Source organism: Protobothrops mucrosquamatus, unplaced genomic scaffold, assembly GCF_001527695.2.
Source record: "Protobothrops mucrosquamatus isolate PMUCROS unplaced genomic scaffold, P.Mucros_1.0 scaffold108, whole genome shotgun sequence".
NCBI lineage: Eukaryota > Metazoa > Chordata > Lepidosauria > Squamata > Viperidae > Protobothrops > Protobothrops mucrosquamatus.
In genome coordinates, this window is record NW_015386480.1 from 1,507,921 (window position 1) to 1,523,840 (window position 15,920).

General features: G+C 42.6%; 1 protein-coding gene across 1 annotated transcript in view; it reads right to left on the bottom strand.

Annotated features, from left to right (window-relative positions):
• The window catches only part of AMOT (angiomotin), a 40,944-nt gene that overhangs the window by 17,581 nt on the left and 7,443 nt on the right, over nt 1-15,920 (bottom strand). The window contains exons 2-5 of the mRNA XM_015812717.2: nt 11,798-12,245; nt 9,918-10,062; nt 5,754-5,846; nt 3,639-3,784 (exon numbers count right to left, since the gene is read on the bottom strand). Of these exons, the coding sequence (XP_015668203.1) occupies nt 3,639-3,784; nt 5,754-5,846; nt 9,918-10,062; nt 11,798-12,245 (832 nt within the window). The remainder of the gene's footprint in view (nt 1-3,638; nt 3,785-5,753; nt 5,847-9,917; nt 10,063-11,797; nt 12,246-15,920) is intronic.

The window sequence follows — 15,920 nt, forward strand, 5'->3', positions numbered from 1 at the left end:
TTCCTTTTCTGATCAGCTGTGAACACCCCCCCCCCTTTTCTCCCAAAGTAAAGAGATCTGTTAATGACTGGCTGCTGGGTGGGGGAAAGCAAGAGCAGCTGCGGGAGTTGAGCCCTGCAGGATCCCACTCCCACAGGAAACCTGGCATATTCTGCAACTGCATTGAAATATGGTACGAAATTTGCCAAAACGGTCATGGATGGAATGATGGAAATAGCCACTCAGACCTGGGCTCTTCTATGTCAGAGATTCCCAGTAAAGAACAATCCCATGTAAGGAAAGACATCACAGAATTCTCGTCAGCCATGAGTCCTGCTCTTTGTACTGAACTGGAATGGCCCCCAATCTGATGACACCCCCCCCCCTCTTTAAAGGAAGCACAGTATAGCAGAGAACTGGCTTAGCCAGCAGAAAATTCTGGGAGGCTGTCGGCCATAAAACAAGGCCCAGGAAGCGAAGTGAGTTGCCTACTTGTCCTTTACAAGTGCAAGCTAACAAATTCTGGGAGAGGTATGGGGAACTGATTCATGTTGCAAAGATCAAGGAAGCAGTGACTAGATCAGTTCCTAGGAACCTCTCTGAATAAAGACAGGACAGGAGATGGCCCACATGGGCTCCGGATGGCTGCTTCTTATGAGGAGACCGTGGTTTTCCACCAGTTTAAATGTCAGGAAATAAGGTCTTCAGCCATCTTGCCTACAACCATGGCAGAACTCTTCAAAGGCACCAAGCTCACTTTCTAATCACTTTCAGGAATTGCCTTTTAACCATCTTAAAGGTAATAAAGATCTTCAGGATGACAGGTCTTCATCAGGTGAATTTATCTTCAACTCCGAACAGAAGAAAGATTAACTGTATATTTAAGAACATAAAAATTTGAAATAAATAGCAAAAGCTGAATGGGATTTTGATCTAATAAATGAATTAAGGATCCAGATAAATTAGGAATATTGACATTTACTATAAGATTTTGGAATTAACTATAAAAAATAAAGAGTTTCCTCTGGGAAACAGACTTATTTTGGCTATCTTGACTATTGCAAGTCATAACAAAAATAAGTGATGATTTTAGAAACAGGATACTAGAAGGGACAAATATTTTAAGCAAAAGAAAAAACAATACAAACCTGGGCTTGATGGGACTTACAAAATGTCATAACATTAAAAATATTGAAGATGACCTTTGAATAATGGGGCCAGAAATTAGTAACTTATAATGTATCAACACTGTCAATAATAATGTCTGCTTCTACCAACAAACTAGATCTAAAATACATTAATGAAGGAATGACAGATGTGGAACAAATTTTATCTGACAAGACAAAGTACCAAAAGTAGAACTATAAATGATAGGCCAAGAGAAGGATGCTTTACAGGTAGTCCTTGATTTACGACCACAATTGAGCCCCAAATGTCTATTGCTAAGCAAGACAGTAAAGTGTCCTTTGCCCTATTTTTATGACCTTTCTTGCCACAGATGGTAAGTGAATCACTGCAGTTATTAAATTAATAACAAGGTTGTTAAGTGATTCTGGTGTCCCCATTGACTTTGCTTGTCAGAAGGTCGCAAAAGCTGATCATATGACAGGGACACGGCAACCATTATAAAAACATGCCAATCGACAAATGTCCGAATTTTGACCACACAACCATGGGGATGCTGCAATATTCATACGTATGAAAAAGTCATGAGTCACTTTTTTCTGTGCCACTGTAACTATAAACAGTCATTAAACAAACGGTTGGAAGTCAAGGACCTTGTATTGGATATACAAAAGAAACTGACTAAACTGTTAAAAAATAAACGGAAAATACAAAGAAAATGACCTGGAAAATGTGTTCTTATTAGATGTACAAAGAGACTTTGTTAAAGTCTTGAAGAAATCTGTGCAATGGGATAAAGAGGAATTGAGGAGAAATCAAATCCCACAACAGTATTTGATTAAATTAAAGGTTAAGATTGTTAGAAGTGAAAGCAAGGAATATAAAGTTGGTTTATGTGATCAAGATAAAATAAAATATGTTGTTATTTTGGGCTACTCTTTTTGGACATTCTGCTAATACCAGGATGATGCAAAGATAATGCTTTATGAAAAGATAACGTTTTGTAAACATAGAGGGGGTGAAGAGTCAGCAAGCTAAACATTTCAAGCATCTTTATAAATGAGGCAGGCAGAAAGGAGCAAAGAGCATTTTTCACAAGAAGTGGCAGCTTTAGATAATGGAAGGCTTTTGTGTTCCTTGCCTTAAATCACCCACATAAGTAATCTTGCAAACCCCGGGTATAGGAGACATCAACTAAGAATGAGAGTGCAGGACAATCCAAGGGTTAGAAACACTGGAAGGGAATGAAAGCTGAACAAAAGGCAGAGAAACAGTACAGAAATAGCTGTCAGGGTGAGAAATCTTTCCATCTGGAAATTTCAAGTCCGTATAACAAGATCTCTTTGTAGTAGGAGTAAGTATCGCGTACTAGCAAAAATCCAACCTGTACTGCATCCAGCAACTACTGAGAGCTTCACTGCTATCCATAGACCTCTCAAATTTCTGGAGGTCTAGCAAATGAAGTTTGTAGCCCTCCTGGCAGTAAAATATAAATACCTAGGACTGCAGGATACATACACGCCTGCCCATGTTTGTGGGGGAACCAAACTCATACAGGATCTTACTAGAACCAGATGCTTGCAATTCATTCCTCTCCAGTCTGCCTCAAAGTCAGTCCTGGGACTCCACCAGATAGGAGATCACCAGTGTGTCTATATTAGTAATGGCACGTTAATGTCAAATTACAGACATAGATTTCTGCACCAAGTGGGTCTCTCTTCAGCAAAGAAAGCCCATGAGGATCCTCATGCAAGGTTTTAAGAAGAGTAAGCCAATACTTTCAGTTAAACCTTTTCTCTAATGAAAATTATTCTTTTGGGCCAGAAAGACCTTTATGGGACTGTCAAGGAGAAGGAGAAATCACTGAACACCATGAAACCAGACACAGAAGACCTGCAACAGATCGTTACCAGGAGACAACAATATGGTCCCTATCATCTGAAAATTGGATGATGTATTAAGTTTTTGTATCACGAGAAACAAATTGTTAGGAATATTTACTCTGGAATGCCACGTATGTCCATTTTTGTTTTAATTGTATTATAAATAAAAAACTTTTAAAAAAATTGTATCTTTCTAGGGCCATCAGCCCTACACTTTCTGCAGCCAAGAATCTTGAAAATGCTCCCATTCTTAAAATGGAAAAATAGTACTAAATTATTTTAAGGCTTTGGGAAAAGCAAAGCATGTACTCCTTCCTACGACCTAACCAAAACATTCTGCCATTTTTTCTTCCTTACTAAACTGGGTTTCAGGTATTCTTCACTATCATTTGTTGTTTTGAATCCTGAACCTGAAAGGGTTTCTGGATGCTTGCAACACCTGCAGTTTAGGGTAGGCCACTTGTGTCCTTCTTACTATCATGACAGTGTTTCTCCAGTTTGGCAGCTTGAAGATACTTCAACTTCCCAAATTCCTCAGCCAGCAAGGGAATTGAAGTTCACACATTTTCAAGTCACCAAACTCTGTATTAAGGATTCAGTTAAAAAAAAATATGCTCAAATAATGTCTGAAAGCAAAATGGAAAGACTTACTTCTTCCTCAAGCTTTACAACCTTGGCCTGTGCATTGTTCAATGCCTGGTCACGGATCTCAATGTGTCTCCGTTGCTCCTCATTAGTTGAGCGAACACCTGCTAGCTCCACTTCCAGTTTCTCCTTCTCCCTCTGTGTTTCTTTATCTATGCAGATAAAGTACAGTAGAAAGGAAAAAAAGTTGCTAGAGGGCAGAGCTCAAAATGTGGGCTATGAGCTTTGTGGATAAAGGGAACCGTGTTTCAAGCACATTTTTCAAACAATTATGACACTCTTATTGTCATAGGATGGTATGAATTGTATTTTCTTAAATTATGTTTCGGAAAGTAAACAGTAGTAAATAACTGGTGGTCAAAAGGAACTGACTGTCTCTCTTTCTCTGTGTGTGTGTATGTGTGAAACATGAGCGTGCGTGTGTGGTTGTATATGTTTGCACAGTGCACATATGTATGTATGATTTGAGAGACTTAGCTCGCCAAGTCCCACAGCATTCAAAGCAGGAGACCAGAGTTCATATAATTCTGGTTTCCACTGTCATCAATCTGTGTTCCTGGACAGGGGTCTCAGCTTGAAGCTGCTTTTGTTCAAAAGCAAGGTAGAGTAGAACTCTTTCCAAATGATTTTGAAGAAGAGGAATTCTTTCTCCCAGCATTTTCAATAGTCAGCCAAGTTACAGGAAAAGACTGGGAGATGAATGGAATGTGAGAAGGGCCAAGGGATGTAAACACAAACAGTCCATCTGTCCACTCCCTGCTCCCCTTTTATCCCAAAGGCTGCAAATGGGCAAAATCCAGCAGGAACATCTCTCTCCTTAAAGTAATGATTGTCTTGAGAGTAATTCTTCATTTTTTTTTACTGTCAGCCAGTTACCTTTGGTGAGATGGGTGGCTATGTAAATTTGATAAATAATAAATAAATAGTCCAGTGCCTAGGTCATGAACTGTAAAAGACATGGTGGAATGCAGTGTTACACATCCCTTAGACCCCTGGCATCTCCTTCCTCTTCAGAGAACGCTGCAGATTCAGAGCCATGGGAGGAGCAAAAGGGGCTTCATGCTACACACAGTCAGTGGAATGTGTGACACTCCAGCCCCCGGAGCTTGGAATCATGGCTCAGGGTAAAGATGTGCAACTATTTTCAGGCCAAAGATTGCATTGAGCCTTTGAATGGCATAATGGAGGCCATGTTCTAAAATGCAGTCATTGCGGTCAGGACAAAAGCTAACTTGGATGCAGCTTCCATTTAAATATAATTAATTAAATGTTGTTAGTATTGCTCCCCACAATTTAGAGATTCCCTGCTTACATCTCTGGATGAAGCCATGTTCAATTAACCACTAGCCAACCTGTGACCATACGGGTCATCCTTTCAGAGAAGCTTCCTCATCAGATTCCTCAATGCCTTCAACAATGGCAGAGCTTCTAAGGTACTGGAAAAGTTCTTAAAATTCAGGGAGATATTCAGAGATGTTTCTGCCTTGAAAGGAGCCTCTGCTGAACTACATAGCATCAGCAAAGGAAGCATTTTATGACATTTTATATTATGTCATAAAGAGCCTTATGATAACCTTTATGTCATAAAAGGTTTTATAAAATTTGCCAAATTTCCATTCCATGGGAGTCATGGGTCCTAGATTTTGGATGCATTCTGTAAGTTAGCCCATTTGAGGTACTTTGGTTCAAAATGTTTTGCCCTATGATGCTTTGTTTTACCCAGTTAAAGGGTACAGGCACAAGGATTTCAGCTGTAGACTGACTGCTCTAAAACAACGGTCTAGCTAACACAACAGGTGATCCTCAGCATGAGGAAGGGGGAAAACAAGTTGGGTCAGGACACCAGGAGTTTTTCCAATATACCTGGCCTTCCCCCTCAAGGCAGCTAAAAATAAGGAACCACACAGCAGAGAAGAAATGGCAGCTGAAGTTTTTAAGTGAATATGAGAAAGAGTTCAACAGTGGTTACTCTTTCACTAGCAAGAGACCAACAGTGGGTGTTCCTGTCTCTCACCAGCTTCTTCTGTTCTCCTGGGAATTTCGCAAACCTATTTTAAGCACTTTGTGCATTTGCAAAACAATTAACTACAGCTCTTGGTACAGGAAATGTAATGGACTCACTTTGTGCAAAGAGCTGGGAGATGGTTTTCCTGTTATCCTCAGTGCCTTCAAATTCTTTCTCTGCAAGTTGCTTATTAGCAGTATCCATACGATCTGCAAAGGAAGAAGAAATGCATGGATCATTGAACTGTTAGGGCTGATTAATTAACTATTACTTTAATTGTTAAGAGTCTATCCCACATGTATCATTCCTCCTGCCACCTTGCACAACTGTCTAGTGAGGTGGGCTGGACTGAGGGAAAGAAAGTGACTACAACCCAAGTCACCCAGTGAACTTCCATGGCTGAAGAGGAGTTGGAACATGGGTGTTCCTGATTGTCCTGGACTTGCTAATCCATAACCCAGTGACTCTATGGAAAGCTATCCAAGCAGTTAACCTTTCTTGCCATTCAACAAAGGAGACAGTATTTCACCATCTAATCTTTATTAAAAGCTGAAAGTTCAGGTAAAACTGTAAAAAATAAGCAATGGCATATGGATAGGCCCACAAACTATACATATGAATATATGTACATAATAACTAGCAGCCATATTCCACAAGAGACCATGTACTCCTAGCTATAATGTGGCCTACCTACTGTCTAGGCTAAAAAATATCACTACCCTACACCCTACAGAGCCTAAACTGCCTAAAGGCATGAAGGGATACATTGCTCACCTGCGAAACCTCCAGATGGGTCAAGATTTCAGTTGAGGAACTGGGTGTGGCTTCTCTGCATAGAAGATGGAGGCTGGAATGGCCTCACTTCCCTTCTCTTTGCCATGCAATACCAATAGCACTTAGACTTATATACAGCTTCACAGAGTTTTACAGCCCTCTCTAAGCAGTTTACAGAGTCAGCCTGTTGCCCCAAACAATCTGGGTCCTCAATTTACCAACCTCGGAAGTATGAAAGGCTAAGTCAACCTTGAGCCAGTGAGACTCGAACTACCAAACTGCTAGTAGCCGGCAGTCAACAGAAGTAGCCTGCAGTACTGCATTCTAACTACTGCGCCACCACGGCTCATCAATGCTTTGTAAGAGGAAGTGATGAGTCAGGAAAGAGGAAGTATGTAATAGTCGCTGAACACTTCCTAGTGAAGGGAACATGCTGCACCTATTTTGGCTAGCAAGGATCAGTGTTGATAAACTTTACCTATAAGCTACCTAAATGCAAAACACCTTATTATTTCAAAGGCACAATACCTTGAATGCAGAACAAGTAGATAATAGATAACCCTGTCCTGCCAGAGCAGCAAATGCGCTGGGGACGGAACACTGGTCCAAGTCCAGAATCTTTAATAACGATGTCCCCCCATGACTCATGGTATCCTCACACTTGGCGATCCATCTCCAAACCTTTTAAGGGACAGTTGCTGTATTCAATTCCAGCCTATTCCAAATTGCCCAACCTTGTACTTTGCTTCCACAGTGATGAACCAAATGCATTGGGAAGTCCCTGAACGGGATGGAAGGGCAAAAGAATCATCAGGTCCTTCCTTCTCTCTTGTCGAGAAGACAGCCGTCTTGGCAAATGGCTTTTGGCAGCCTTATCTTCTCCCATGAATCTTTTTGATCCCTTTTAATGAGTCTTCAACCTTTGCTGCACCACAAGACACCAAATGTCATAGTCTGACATCCTCTATGCAAGTATCAACATCTTCTGTGCAAGAAGGGTCACCCCATTCCCTCCCTCCCTCCAAAAATCCTCAAGGAATACTGAGATCTCAAGGAGGTTTTTAGTGAAAAGGCGTCTGATGTGCTCCCGCCTCACCGGCCAAGACTGTGCCATCGAGATCCTCCCTGGGGCTAGACTGCCAAAACCCAAACTGCACTATCTAGTCAGGAAAACCCGAAATCAAAGTTTCATTTTTTTTCCACCTCAAGCACAAAGTCCAGAAGTGGTCTTCACGTAGCAATAAAAATATTTTTTCCTTTAATCAGTGCAGTCAATTTAGCCATCTCTGCTAGCTCCCTCAGTTTCTGCAAACATTCCTCCGCTGTGGGAATTGATGTGGTCTTCCATTTCTGAGCGTAGAGTACTCTTGCTGCTGTCAGCATATATAACATCAAGGTTCCATATTTATTTTCCAGGTCTTTGTCCACTAACCCCAAAAGAAAAGTCTCTGGTTTTCTTTCTATATTCACTTTAAAAATTTTCTGTATTAATGTATGAATCCTGTTCCAATATTTTCTTGCTATATCACATGTCCACCATAAAAGGTAAAAAGTCGGTTCTATTCCGAGAAAAGAAGGATGCTTCTCTCCGCCTGTGTGTGAACTACCGTGGGCTCAACGCAGTTTGTGCGGAGAATGTGTACCCCCTACCACTCATGAAAGACATGCTAGCCCCCCCGAAGAGAATCCACCTCGTCTTTCACTGTAGCCTACTAAAACCAGAATTCACCTCTCCCCTTTGTCCGCCTCCTCCCACGCCACCGGTCCCTCTCTTTATCCAAGGAGAGCAACACTTTGAAGTAAGGGAGATATTGGACTCTCGAAAAGACAGAGGCAAAGTGCAGTACTTAAGGACCCGGAGGTGTCAAACCGAGCCATCTGCCTGCCCTCAAGGACCCCGGCCCTGGGCAAGGAAGTTACCACAGGGCCTGAGGCACCTAGTTCCCAAAAGATCAGACCAGGACTCGATTGGATTGCTCTGCCCTGGTGGGGGGGGCTTTGGACATTTGAGGGTTGCTTTCAATATACGATTTTTGTGCAGTTTTTCTTCAGAGCTTGCCTTGCTCACGCTGCACTCAGTATCTCTAGTAAAAGTACCTTTTCTCTAGCACCCATGGAGCCGAAGGTCGCTCTTTCCTAGGGAGTAAACGGGGGCCAGTCTGGCAGCTCATCTCTTCCTGTGCTTGGCTGGGTCAAGAAATGGGCCCAGGTGTCTTTACAGATTAAAGACCAGCAGAAAGTGCTGCTGTTCTGCTGCATTTCTGATCATGTCATTTGATAGCCCAAACAACAGGATTGTTCTGGGGACTGAACCAGTATAGGATCTGGTAAGGCACATTCAGGAAGCAGTGCTGGGGGATGACCACTGGACGTCACTGTCACTGACCTTTGGATCTCCTGTGCATGAATGTGAAGATGCTCAGGGAGCTTCCCTGGAATTTGGAGGATGTACGGCCCTCTTTGTCAAGGGAGGCGATGGAGTCTGGTTGCTCTGGCTGACTGGATGTCGGCTCAGTCCAGAGAAGGGGGAGGGAATATTCACCCACTGTCAGAATGGAGGGCACAACCTGATCTGGATAGAACCAGGTTAAGCTTCCTCGGGATCATTTTTTTGGGGGGGTGCAGCTTGGAGGTGGTTCTGGAATAGGGCCTATTCTGGAAGGTCTGGCACTCTGGTTGGAAAAGACAGAACTAGCCACAGGTTTTAAGCATGTTTCTAAATTAATGGGGTGTACTCTGGGTGGACCACAAATGGACAGGATTTAAGAATTAAGACTAGTGCAAAACACAGCATCCCATTTCAGTCCTTGTTCCACGCGTCCTTCATCAACCAGGCTGACTGCTGATTTGTTTTCATACAAAGCTTTGGAACTTTCTTATAAAGGCCTAAATGGTTTGGGATCATGACAGATGAAAGCATGCAGCGGCCCAGGTGAATAGTTTGCTCATCTCTTAAGGTCTGTCTTGAAGGACCTTTCACGTGTCCAGCCATGAGGAGAGGGAGGTTGGGATCTCTCTTTCCCAAAGAGGACTCTCTTTTCTAAATGTTTATACTGCCACCTTCCTTGTTAAATTTAGATAGGTTGTCTTGACACTCTACAGAACAGAATAACTGTAAGTGATCTTAATACAGTGCTTTAAAAAAGATGATTACTATCCTATACTCCTGTGCTGCATTAATAAAAATGGTTTTGGATTTTTAAATTCTACGTTCTCTTTGAGGACTCTTTGGGGGCTACAAACTCAGTCACTTGACCCTGAACTCAGCAACACAGATTGAACTTTATACCTGGGCAGGAATTTCCTCCAACCCAAATTATGATACTGAATGTTTACAAGAGTAAATATAATGTGAACATACAAAGGATTTTACAAAGGGACAAAAAGTGAGCTGCATGGTGTTTTCTGGGGTTTTTTTTAGGAGTCATAGAATTATATCACTGATCTTAAATACAGGTATTCAATCACTCAGCAGCAATAAGAAGAACTTTAACGTTTCTTTTTACCTCTGAGGTCACGATTAAAATCATGAAGTCTACGGATTTCACATTCCAGCTTGTTTCTCATGGTCTTTTCCAGAGACTCCCGCTTGGAAGAAGACTTCTCCAGATTTTTATAAGCCTCTGAAACTTGTTGGATTTCTGTTTCTAGCTATAACAAATAATTAAATGAAAATAAAACACAAAAAATATTCAGCAGTGTGTTCTAATATTCATCTCTGAATTCCATCAGCTCCGTGCAAAACTCCGAGAAGAGTTGCTGACTGGTTTGGACAGTGTGGAAAGGGAGCGTCCGGGCCTTGCAGCACAGCAGCAGCAGCAGCAGCAGCAGGAGTCCCTTTCATCTGACACACAACAACGAACTCCAGGTTAACCCTGAGGTGGGTAGTCGGACTCCAGGATGTCTGCAGGGGAGGCCAGCTGGGAGCCAGATGTGAGGTCCCTGCACACTGCCAGAGGGAGTCAGCATACAAAAGTCACACTACAGGATAAACACTCTGGAATGCATCTCCCTTGCAATACTCCAAGGAATTGTGAATCAACCATAGAGACATTCCAACACCTTGACAAAATCTTGATTTGCAAGGTTTGCACACAGGAAGCTTATGCTTTGTTCTAAGATATTATTCACTTCAAACATGTTGAATAAGCACAATGACTGGGATGACATATCATGCTAAGTAAAAACCAGACAGACTGCATTATGGCTTGGAATAATATAGGAACTCAGCCCTTGCCCCAAACTAGAGACTCATTATCTCTGAATGTCTGGTGTAGTTTTCCCTCAACCTGGCCTGATTTTCATCTCCCGTGATTCCCAGAGAATATTTGCTAACAGCCTAGCTTGAAATGATGGGAGTCAGTAGTTAAGGGAGAAACTCGTCTGCAGCAAGTAGGGTGGGTCGGAGAGGGCCAAGGCCTTAGCTTGAGGCTTTCTGCACACCAACACACGCCTTCTGCCACTGAGCGGTAGCTTCTCTTAGGGTCTATTAAAGTAGTCCCAAATTCGACACAGTACAGGTAGTCCTCAGATTACGACCACAATTGAGCCCAAAATTTATGTTGCTAAGTGAGACATTTGTTAAGTGAGTTTTGCCCCATTTTATGACCTTTCTTGCCACAGTTGTTAAATGAATCACTGCAGTTGTTGTTAACATGGTTGTTAAATGAATCTGGTTTCCCCATTGACTTTGCTTGTCAGAAGGTTGCAAAAGGGGATCACGTGACCCCAGGATACTTTCATAAATATGAAATAGTTACCAAGCATATGAATTTTGATCATATGACCATGGGGATGATGCAATGGTCATGAGTATGAAAAACAGTCATAACTTTGGTTATAACAGTTGTAACTTTGAACGGTCACTAAATCAAGCGTTGTAAGTCAAGGACTACCTGTACACAGATTAAATCAGGAGATGAAGATGGGGGACACTGTATAGACCAGGGCTTTTCAACCTTTTCACCCATTGTACCACTTTTAGGATATGGCAATATCCGAGTACCACCAGTCGCCTAGCAAGGTGACAAAATTTAAAAAAAAAAAAAAAAGGAAAAAAGTGATGAAGTACAGGTAGTCCTCGACTTACAACAGTTCGCTTAGTGACTGTTCGAAGTTACAATGGCACTGAAAAAGTGCCCCCCAAGGCACAGCCGAGCAAGACACCTGCCTGCCTGCCCGCCCAGCAGCACTCCCATCCCCGCTACCCCTTTTCTAGGAGGGTCGCGTACCACCTGCCAGGTGCCAATGTACCACAGGGGGTACCCGTACCACTGGTTGAAAAGCCCTGGTATAGACGGTTGATTCACTAGAGCGCTGCCTTCTCCACAGTATCACCCTTGGGACTTTCCAAACAGAAGGAGAGGGAAGAAAAATGACCTCCTACCTTTTGCAACCTTGCTACTTTTTCATAGCATCCATCCAGCTCTTGCCGTAGAGACTTGTTCTCCTCGGAGAGGATCTCCACCATCTGCTGGGCCCTGGAGACAATGACATAGGGGTCCACCGGCATTTGCTGATAGGGAGACGGTGCTGGTGGGGGCCTGGGCAGGGCCGAGTAAGAGTCCCCTTGATGCTGTCCAGTAAGAGGTTGGCAGAATCGATAAAGGTCACCCTGGTGAATCTGGTTGGGCAAAAAAAGCTGCTGCGTCCGGGGCAGAGAGAAGGGGTCTCCGTGGCTAGGGGTCAGAGGTGGCTGATGTTGAGAAGGCGACAGCCTGGAAGGCGGAAGTGATGGCAACAGCGTCAGGGACCCCAAAGAGGTCAGTGAAGAGGTCGGGCTGTGGTGGTGGGGAAGTCGTTGTTGGAATGGCAGTTGAATCTCTGGGTTTTGCCTGTCAAGGACAACGAATACATCATTTAAATTGGACACTACATTTGTACCTGCAGCTTCCCTAACTTCGTGCTTCTGAGACACCTTATATTTCTATTCCATCATCATTTGAGCTTTGGGCTTCAATTCTCCTTAGACCTTTCTGAAACAGCAGAGCTCATGTTGGTTGGATTATGGGGCTAAAGACTATGAAAGTGGATGGTGCTAGTCCCAGCTTTGGATGCTCAAGTACCTACAGCTTGACACAGCATCTTCCAACTTCAGTTATAATATGAAAAACTCAGTTGCATGGAACAGATGTGATGAAGCTCCAGACTTACAAGACTGTTTACAACATTGTTTGAAAAATCTCAACAGGGTCGGGGAATTACAGCCAAGCTGCTGACCCAGGTTCCTAAGTATGAGCAGACTTCAGCTAAAGAGCTGGCAGATGTTACCTCAGAACCATTGCACCACATCTTTCATAAATCCTGGAGCACCGGGAAAGTACCTGAGGATTGGAAAAGGGCTGATGTGGTTCCCATCTTCAAGAAAGGGAAAAAATGGAACCAGGAAACTACAGACCAATCAGTTTAACATCAATATACCTGGAAAGATCCTAGAAAAGATAATCAAAAAACAGATCTGCAAACAACTAGAAGCAACCAAAGTCATAACCAGTAGCCAGCATGGGTTTGTTAAACCCTATGGGATCACGCCAAACCAATCTTATTTCATTCTTTGATAAAGTGACTAAACTAGTAGACCAGCGAAATGCTGTGGACGTAGTATACTTAGATTTCAGTAAGGCATTTGACAAAGTAGACCACAACCTACTCTTTGGTAAGCTAGAAAAAGGTGGAATAGACAACATCACCACTAGATGGATCTGTAGCTGGCTGGCAAACCGTACTCAACGAGTAGTCCTCAATGGCACTACATCCACATGGAAAGAAGTAAGAAGTGGGATATCACAAGGTTCCGTCTTAGGCCCAGTACTCTCAACATCTTCATAAATGACTTAGATGAGGGAATAGAAGGGGAACTCAAATTTGCAGATGACACTAAACTGGCAGGAGTAGCCAACATCCCAGAAGACAAGCTCAGGATCCAAAAAGATCTTGACAAACTTGAACAATGGGCCCTATCCAACAAAATTAGTTTCAATGTGGAGAAAAGCAAAGTTTTACATTTAGGCAGGAAAAATCAAAGGTACAAGTACAGATTGGGCGAGACCTGGCTTAAAAACAGTAACTGTGAGAGGGACCTTGGAGTCCTAGTGGACAATCACTTGACCATGAGCCAGCAGTGTGCAGCAGTTAACCAAAAAAGCTAATACAATCCTGGGTTTTATAAACAGAGGCATAGAATCAAGATCACACAAAGTATTAGTACCGCTTTATAAAGCCCTAGTACGACCACACCTGGAATACTGCAACCAATTTTGGGTCTGGCTAGTCTAAAGAAAAGAAGAAATAGGGGTGACATGATAGCAGTATTCCAGTATCTGAGGGGCTGCCACAAAGAAGAGGGGGTCACATTATTCTCCAAAGCACCAGAGGGCAGGACAAGAAACAGTGGTTGGAAACTGATCAAAGAGAGAAGCAACCTGGAATTAAGGAGAAACTTCCTGACACTGAGGACAATCAACCAGTGGAACAGCTTTCCCCCATAAGTCGTGGGCGCTCCATCACTGGAGACTTTTAGAAAGAGACTAGACAATCACCTGTCTGAGGTGGTATAGGTTCTCCTGCTTGAGCAGGGGACTGGACTAGAAGACCTCCAAGGTCCCTTCCAGCTCTATTCTATTCTATTCTATTCTATTCTATTCTATTCTATTCTATTCTATTCTAATTCTATTCTAATTCTATTCTATTCTATTTTATTCTAATTCTATTCTATTCTATTCTATTCTATTCTATTCTATTCTATTCTAATTCTATTCTATTCTATTCTAAATGTAAGAAGACTTCATCCATGAATTGTTTATAGGCACAATTCAAAATGCGAAATCTCTGTCTAGTCTGAGATCTGGCTAGTATCTCAAGGGCTCTCTGTTGTTACTCCAACTGGCTGGACAGCTGACAGTGTTGCCACATCTTTGTCTGCAGAAGTTGGGTGTCTCCTGTAGAAAAACCCTTTTTGTAGTTAATTAAAACCCTACAATTTGGTTATTCCAGAACTCCTTGTTGCTCTCTGCTGCTCATTTAGGCTTTGGGGTAGTCCATTTAATTGAATGAAGTTGTATGGGTTTGTTTCCCTGCAAGTGACTGCCTGGTTTTATTCTATACAAGATTTCTGAAGTTGCTTTCTTAGTTTTAATTCAAGCATGGAGAATCTGTGTATTTCCAGATCTGGCTCAAAAAGCGCAAGCTCTCCCAGCCTCCATCACCCACATATTTGGGGTTGCTGGGAAATGGAGTCTGACCACTAAGAAACATCCCAGTTCCCCGTCCTCCCCAGTAAAGTCCTGCTTTTTAACATTATTCATCGATACTGGTAAGCTTCCATTCCATTTATTATTTTTTCATAATCATTTAATACACCTTGAATGTCATGGCCCCAAAACAGAGCAACAACTATTTTAAATCAAGGAATCCATTTTGTAGTAAAAATGAAGCAGTATGCAGCAGAGCCCTTTCCAAGTCTTCTAATAGCTCTGCAGCTGCAAAAACAATTATCATGTAATACTTCCCTAACTCTGTGAAAGCAGACTCACACATACACAAAGATGCACTATAAATCTGAATGATCATTTTGCCTCAAGTATGGCTGTTCTACGAATCTAAGCTGTAGCAGCTAGCAAAGGATCAGGGTAAGAGCTGTAAAAACAAAGAACTGGGAAAAATGACAAAGCAATCCCATGAAGCAGCCATTTTGGCCAGAACAATAAGTTAGGTTTTAAAACACAAGAAGTCACAATTTTGGATAGGTTGGACCACTTATTGATTCATCATCTGGTCCCACCATGACATTTGTGGTTGTGGTCATAAGCTCATCTGAGCTATCTCAAAGGTGCTTTTTCAGGTACCTGGCACCGACTGTATCCTTACACACATACACACACCCCATCACAACTGATGAAGCTTCTTGGATAAGAAGCGAAACCTCTTCTTCTTTCTCAAGGAAAAAGGGGAAAAAAACCCAGTCCAGTTGCCTTTTTGAAAAAGCACCTTTGAGACAACTATGACTGAGGATGACGGGGACTCTCCATAGATACTCATCTGAGCCAGTTCCTCAAGGAGGACCTTTGAAGGGAGAAAACCAGCTTCAGCTGAAAGTGAGGGAGCTGACTGAGGGCTTTGCTCACCCACCGCCTGGCAAGGAGGCCCGTCTGCAGTGGCAGGACCAGGTGGGGCCCCCGTGCCTGGGGTCCAGCTCTCAAAGTACCTCTACAGCCAGTGGTGGCTAAACTATAGTTTCTGACATGACAGAAATAAGACCATAATTAACCCAGAGAGCTATCATGTCGGTTCTATTTCATTAATTTAACTTAAGTTAGATCAGTGGTTCTCAACCTTTTTAATGCCGTGACCCCATAATACAGTTCCCCATGTTGTGGTGACCCCAGGTGCCAGGGGCGTGGCCAAGTGGGTGTGGCTGCCAAGTGGGTGTGGCCACCAAGTGGGCGTGGCCACCATGTTGTGGTGACCTCCAACCATAAAATTATTTTCATTGCTATTTCATAACTGTAATT